The sequence below is a fragment of the Martes martes genome (genome assembly GCF_963455335.1).
Source record: "Martes martes genome assembly, chromosome: 1".
NCBI classification, from domain to species: Eukaryota; Metazoa; Chordata; class Mammalia; order Carnivora; family Mustelidae; genus Martes; species Martes martes.
The window spans coordinates 76,601,404-76,609,511 of NC_137888.1; the positions used below are offsets into that span (position 1 = coordinate 76,601,404).

The 8,108-nt window shown below is 35.1% G+C and overlaps 1 protein-coding gene across 1 annotated transcript; it reads left to right on the forward strand.

Moving 5' to 3' along the window:
- Nucleotides 1-201: 201 nt before the first annotated feature.
- Nucleotides 202-5,522, forward strand: SUCNR1 (succinate receptor 1; the record flags this gene model as incomplete). Its single annotated transcript, XM_080820682.1, is given in 3 exon segments — nt 202-226; nt 229-308; nt 4,569-5,522. Coding segments are annotated over 3 exon segments (1,059 nt in total).
- Nucleotides 5,523-8,108: the final 2,586 nt, after the last annotated feature.

Sequence of the window (8,108 nt, forward strand, 5' to 3'; positions counted from 1 at the left end):
AACATGAAAATAACAAATGCTACTCTGTTGTTCTGACAGTGAATGAAACGATTTCAACAGTAGTCTTTACAAACTCTATTTGTGAAATGTGTAATCTGTTTGTGTGTTGACCTCACAGGAAGTTCTCCTTGAACTGTACTTGGAAGTTTCACTGAATAAATTATTCTTGGACTTTTGAATTATTAATCTTGTCTGCATGATATGCAAATTAGACGTCACTATGTCAGTGGCACAGCACTGGGTTGGAAGCTGTATCAAGTTGCTGGCAAAGAATTTCTGTCAAGGGATCAGGGCCTTCCAACGGAATGGTAAGTTAAAATGCAACTCATGTCACTTAGGTATACAAAGTAATGCGGGGCTTCCCATTAGGGGTTTCTTTTAAAAGTGGCCTGTGAGCAGTTAAGGTTTTAAGTAATGGGCAAATGAACTGTTGAACTGTCATTCATGACATGTAGAACAACGAAAGAAACTAAAAGGAAGTCATAATTTTTCTTCTACATTTATTTTTTACTAAATGTATTATCTTTTTTAATTGCCAAATACTAAATTTATTTTACTTAAAGAGGTTAATCACATTTCCTAAATGTGACAACATATTGGTGACATATTTCAACAAAAAGAGTAATCAGGTTTACTTAAATATAACTACTTAGAGAAAAAATTTAAAGTTCCTATATCATACAAAACAATCAATATATATATTTCATGTTTAGAAAAAAATACATGAGAGAGAATCTCAAGGCATTCTAAAAATTAAGTTTAGTATTTATCTTTGTAAGAATTACAATTATGTTTGTAAAAATTACAATTGTTCAAGAGTATAATTCACTAAGGAAAATTGGGAAATTACAAAAACTTGCTAGTGTACCTTCCAGAACTTTTTATAATTGGTGAATTTTTTTAAAAAATTCATAAACATGTAGTTTGATAACTTACTATCACTTTTTAATACCTTGACTTATGATGTAAATTTTGGTATATGTAAAAAATGAAGTTATCAAAATCAAATGATTGTACCTTTTCAGTATGAACATACATTTCTTCATTCAAATAGTTTATTAATGAAAATAGCAATTAGCTAAAAAAATACTCATATCGTCATGTAAATTTTCCTTAAAGAATCAGTCAAGGATTACAATGCACAAATGATCTTTGTTTAATTGTGATAATTATAAGAAAAATAATTTAAAAGCTAATGAGCTACCAAATATATTTTTAAACTTAAGCTTCAAAGTTTAAGCTTTTAAAAGGGTGACTAGACCTACAGTGAAAGAAACATTCTAAATTAAAAATGCATACAACTGATCTGCTTATGTGAGTAAATTGAATATTGCTTATAATTTAATAATTCTAACAGGTTTAGATATATGTTTGGATATATAATTAAAGATTTCATTTTAATTACTGATAGCTAAAAAATTAAAATTAAAATTAAATTAAAAAATTAAAAATAATTAAAATTAAAAATAATTCATCCAACATAGCTATAACCTATTCATCATGATCTCTGTTTCCTAAAACTTAAAAATATAACCACTAAAAATGTAGAAGAGAGAGTATTAATTTTTCATGAGGAATTTCCCTTCAATTGAAGAATTCCCTTAAAGGATCAGCTTACTTCCTCAATTTGTAGAATTGTAATGGCTGCACTAAAAACACCCTCAACTACAAACATCATCTAATTTGGACTCCAATACCCAGAAAATTATGGGACGTTGAAATTGGCCAACAAATGTAAGACAGCCTGACATTTATAACCACAGTTTATTAACATTAAGGATTTAAGAAAATTATTTTAAGAATAAAATAAACATATCAAAAAGCAGATTGCAAAATATCATAAAGAGCATAATCTCATTTTTGTAAAAAAAGGAATTCAAATAAATGTTAAATTACAAGAGTGTATCCAAATATTAGAAGTAGTTGGTTTACGGAGAATTTTCATTTCTTCTTTTTGCCTACCTGTATCTTCTTAGTGAGTGTTACAGAATAACATGCATTTTTAAGTTGGTTTTTTTTTTGTTTTTTTTTTTTTAAAGATAAAGCAACCTGAGAGGCAAGACAAAGGTGACTAGTCATTCTTCTCCCTTATTCCAGTTTTGGTATTCTCTACCTCTACTACCTCCCTGAATCTCCATTCCCAGTGGGTAGCTCAAAGCAGAGGACTTCCGCACGGCTTCAGCATGTCCCCTGACTTGCCCGAGTGGGAGTTACTGGGAACTTGGCAGATGGAGTTACGCCTGTCTTCATGGCTCTCTTTTCCTGCCGTGGCAGTCAAAACTTCCAACTTCACAGAAGCTACTGACGTAAGTCAGAGCATTTAAGAACTGCATCACCAGAAAAATAAGAGTGAGGACTAGAAAAAGAGGAAATTCAAAATGAAACAAGTGAGTCTTAAGGAAACTTTCCATTGTCTTAATGTTCCATTGAGTGTGCGCACCTGCATTTTGAGCAACCCCCAAATACTGAAGTTGTCCAGATCTGAGCTCTGGGCAATTTAAGGCTTGGGCAAATAGTCTACAAAGAGAGGAAGGAGGACTGTAAGGAGATTGCCATATCATAGAAGGCAAGGAAGAGAGTGCTTCCAGAAGTCTTGGAATTGAAAGCAGTGGGGAAGAAAGTTAAAAATAATTGTGAAATATTACCACTAATCTATAAAACAAAACCTATTTAACAAAACCATTAACCTTTTTTTTCCATTAACCTTTTTTGCTATATTTCTAGAAATCTCAATAATATCAAATACATGGTAATTTGGAGAAACAAATAGAAAATCCAGTAAACTGAAAGGAAAAAGGACATATTAAAAATTATCTGTTGTCCTATCCCTAGTGATAAAACTCTTAATACCTGGGCACCTGGGTGGTTCAGTGGGTTAACCCTCTGCCTTCGAAAAACTGATCCTGAAAATATATATGAAGTTTTCTCTTTGACAAATGTATGTCTAAACAAAGCTACCGAACAACTACAATTGCCTATTTTGAATATTAGTACTGTTATGAGAAATGTCAGATTTATAGTGAAATAGAGCAATGGTCTTATCTGACCTTAGGGGAAATATTTATAAAAAGTGTTTTCCAAACAGTCAAATGTTTATCTCCATCTCCATGCAGGAAGCATTTATAGACCATCTCCTATCTGGCAGTCACTATGCCAGATGTAGAAGATAAACATGAGTAAGATAAAGTTGCCAGAAATTCAAAGAAACGTAGTTTATGATGAGAACACAAAATGGGAGAACTGAACTTAGACTGGTGGGTCAGAAAATCTGTCTTGGGAAAACCACACTCAAATTGGAGTCTGAAAGGACTGCAGATATAAGGGCAGTGTACGTGATAGGGCAAGGGTCAGAGGGGGAAAAGGTCAGTGAGAAGGGATTCAGTGAACTGAGCATTGGGAAAGTACCCTGTGCATTCAAAGAATAGGAAGAAGGAGAGCAAGGAGGAGAGTCATGCTAGGTGAGGCTGAAGTGGCCTACAGGAACCAAATCATGCATGACTTAAGTCCTCATTAAGGATTAGGACTTTATTACCTAGACAGTGGAAGGTCATTGAAGTGTTTTGGCTGAGGAGAGTTAATATGATCCGAATTTTGGTTGTAGTTTTCAAGATTGTCTGGCTCTCAAGTTGAAGGCAGATTGGAAGGGAGCCAGAGAAGATGTGAGGACACCATAAAAAATCCAATACAGCCTAAGATAGGGATCATGGTGGCCTGGACTAGAATGGTGATGGAGGTGATAGACTTGAGAAATAGCCAAACACTACAGGCAACAAGACTTGATAGCTTACTTGTTATTGGAGATAAGCTACAGCAGACTTCAAGGATGTTGCTTAGATATACTGTGAGCTTTCAGCATATTGTGGTGACTCTTGTTATCATTACTAAGACTTTAAGCCTTATATTTTAAACTTAAAAAAATCATGTTTTAAAACTAGAATTGTATCCAAATTTAGTAAAATAACCATAATTCTTTGACAATATGGAAACAAAATAAAATTAATTAAAATAGCAAGACTGGAGTTATAAGAATCCCTGTGTCCTCTCCTAGGTTCTGGTTCGATTAAATCTAACTCAGCAGGTGGTTGAACAGCTGTGGTCGAACAGCTGGGGACAGAAATAGGAATTAGATTCTTCACTTATCTCATTATACCATTTCTTAGCCTCTTTACTATTTGTCAAGTCCTCTCTCTGTGTTTCCACCACCAGGCCTTTGCATATGCTTTCCTTTATGTCTGGGACATTTTTTACCATTATATGACATGCATTTATTTGTTTCCTGGCTCTAGCCAAGAGCGTATAAATTGTTTGAGATTAAACTTTGTTTGATTCAATGCTCTTAGCCCCAGTGCCTATTATATAGTTCAAAGGTATTCTGATTAATATATGTTAAAATAATTATATTGGTGATATATCTGTATATGAATATGTATCTATATGCACTCCTTCCTAATATAATCAAACTTTCATAGGTCAAGTTGTTTTTTTTTAAATTATTATCATGTTCTGTGCAGTTTTATCTCTAGTCATAGTCTAGTGTTCTAACCTTCTCTTTTTTCTTTCTTCTTTAGGCATGGAACACAACTTGCCCAAATTGGCTGGTGGCAGAGGCTGTTCTGGAAAAGTATTACCTTTCCATTTTTTATGGGATCGAGTTTGTTGTGGGAGTCCTTGGGAATTGCATTGTTGTTTTTGGCTACCTATTCTGTCTGAAGAACTGGAAATGCAGTAACATTTATCTCTTCAACCTCTCTATCTCGGACTTGGCTTTTTTGTGCACGCTTCCCATGCTGATTAGAAGTTATTCCAGTGGAAAGTGGGTATATGGGGACCTGTTGTGTATAAGCAACCGATATGTGCTTCATGCCAATCTCTACACCAGCATTCTTTTTCTCACTTTTATCAGCATTGATCGATACCTGCTCATGAAGTATCCTTTCCGGGAACACTTTCTACAAAAGAAGGAGTTCGCTGTTTTAATCTCTTTGGCTATTTGGGTTTTAGTAACCTTAGAGCTACTGCCCATACTTCCTCTTATAAATCCTAATATAGCTGCCAATGGCACCTACTGTATTGATTATGCAAGTTCTGGGGACCCCCAAAACAGCCTCATCTATAGCCTATGCCTAACCTTCTTGGGATTCCTCATCCCTCTTTTGGTGATGTGCTTCTTTTATTTCAAGATTGCTCTTTTCCTAAAGCAGAGGAGCAGGCAGCTTGCCACTGCTTTGCCCCTTGAAAAGCCACTCACCTTAGTCATCATGGCAGTTGTGATCTTCTCCGTGCTTTTTACTCCCTACCACATCCTGCGGAACGTGAGGATTGCTTCGCGCCTGGAGAAGTGGAAGGAGTACCGGTGCACTCGGATCGCCATCAATTCCTTCTACATTGTGACTCGGCCTTTGGCCTTTCTGAACAGTACCATCAACCCTGTCTTCTATTTCCTTATGGGAGATCACTTCAGGGAGATGCTGATGAGTAAACTGAGGCACCAATTCAAATCCCTTACATCCATTAGAAGGTGAGGTCTTGGACTGATGTTTCCATGCAAGGAAAAGTAAGATGCTTGTGTAACAGATTATTTTATAAGTGCAGCTGCAAGCCAATCCCAGTTTGATTTGAGTCACAGATGTAAATTGGAGAGGGACAGACCTGACACTGTTTTAAAGACGCACTGCATCTGGAGTATGTGAAAAGAAGAAAATTGGAAGTATTTATTGGTTTCTTCACCCAAGAACTGAAAGGAGCTGGACTGGCATTGTCTAACGTTTGAGCACAGAAGTCCAAAATCTTAGATGTTACAAGACTTTCTCAATCAGTGTAAAAGGAATAACAGATAGATAAAGCTTCAAATAGTCTGTATTTAATCACTGGTCAGATTGTAAAAAAAAAAAAAATGTGTTGGCAATATTCTCTATGTTATTCTTATTTGTTTGGTTTTACAACTTAATGTGAAAACTGAGTAACAGATTAGGCATACACTCTTAAAGACTGTTGTTAGGAACTGTGCTCTTGAACAAAATTTAAAGTAAACCATAGCAACAAGCAAGAAAGCACGGTTTTGAGTTCAATGATGCCTATATGACATTTATTTATATTGACATGAATAGGGGTCAAGTTGTAACTATAAGTCCTATTTTGTTGTATGGTTTTTAGTGCAATGAAGTGTATTAAATGGAATCTAAGGAGACAGTTCAACAAAGAGAGAGACAGGTTTGAGCTTGTCTCTCAGGGAATTTAGGTGTAGATGATTGCTAGAAGAGAGACCACAGAGAGAAAAATATGAGTTATAGAACACAAAGTGCCTATCAGAGAACCCAAGGTAAGACAAAACAAACAAACAAACAAACAAAACAAAGGTGAATGCTTTTGGACAACTTTATCTCCAAAGATAGTGACTTTTATCTGGTGTGAGCCTTGTTTTCACAGAACATTACATAAGACCATTGAAGGAAGTATTCTAAACAAAATGTTCTTTATGAAATTGTAGAATATATGGAATATTTATGTGCTTATCAATATAGGTTAATCAGACACCACTCCATGCCACAAAATAAATTTATAGGAAAAAAATACATGGATGCTACCTTAGCTTTTTAAAGTCAAATAAATACCACATAATAATTCACTTATAAGCAACAAAATGTGTCAAAAGCCATATATCTATGCTCTTTTTCTTATAGTCATTCACTATAATATGAAGGATACAGTAAGCATTATGAGTACAAAGAAATAAAATTCTATTGTCCTTCCTGTTCTGAGATACTTTGGTGCTGTTATATTCTGACATTACAAAAACTCAAAATACCCCCAGTTAGTGCTTCCATACTTGAAGCTACTAAGATATTAGAAAAACATATTACTAGGGGTGCTGGGTGGCTCAGTGGGTTAAAGCCTCAGCCTTTGGCTCGGGTCGTGATCCCAGAGTCCTGGGATTGAGCCCCCATCAGGCTCTCTGCCCAGCAGGGAGCCTTGCTTCCTCCTCTCTCTCTCTCTCTGCCTGCCTCTCTGCCTACTTGTGATCTCTGTCAAATAAATAAATAAAATCTGTAAAAAAAAAAAAAGAAAAGAAAAGAAAAAAGAAAGAAAGAAAAACATATTACTCACAAAGGGTTTCTTTTCTTACTTATTATTAGGTTTCAAGATATTTTTCATGCCTTGCCTTTATTGTCAATATTTTAAAAATTTCAATGTGCTTTCCTAACTGTGAAACAGAGTCTGCTGAATTTCCTCATCAGAAAAAGCCACAAAAGGACCTTAGGAAAGAAGTATTTGCTTTTTTCTGCAAAATTAGAAACATATAATTTAATCATAATTTGTATTTTATGCATGGATTTTAATTTCTAAAGATGGAGTACAATTTGCCCTACCCCTATCCAAAGGAGTAGTGGACTCTTTTAAGTAATACAGTGGAATATTTTGTGAAACCATAAACTGTCTGATGTATCTTGTAACCAAACTGTTAAGTAATTTCATAGCATGTTTCTAATCCTTTTCTTGCTCAAATCTATCATCCTGTAACTTAATCCTCAATAGACTAAAGAGACTTACACTAAAATTACAAGATCTATTCCACTTACTTTTTGTACTAGGTGACTGTGAAAATCATAAACAATAAATAATGGAAATCGCTCTTGGATTTGTAGTTTTCAAAGGAAATGATGTTGGGCTTTTGTATCTTGTGTTTTTAATTGGTTCCTCATTGTTTTTAGAATCACATGTAACTATCTGGCCCAGCGTTTTGCAATCTGGGCCCACCTCTATTATCATATGTTTATCTCCCACTGCGGTTGTCACAAACTAAACCCTTCCACCAAAGGCGTTCTTTGCAGACCTTCCCTCACTGTGTACAGCTGGATGCTCACTCCTGTCCCATCATGCCCCATATAAAAATTCTAAGCATCTTTTAAGGTCCATGTCATTTGTCACTCCTTCTTAAAGCCTTCCTTGGATCTTCTCCTCCACTAACGGGAATAAATCTATCTGCCTCTGGGATTTCAGACTGCTTTTAAGTACCGTTTTAATGAAATGCATGATTTGGGGCCTTATTATACTTGTTTAGGTTCAAGTCAACTCTAAGGTCTGTAAATAGAAGAACCACATCTAATTTT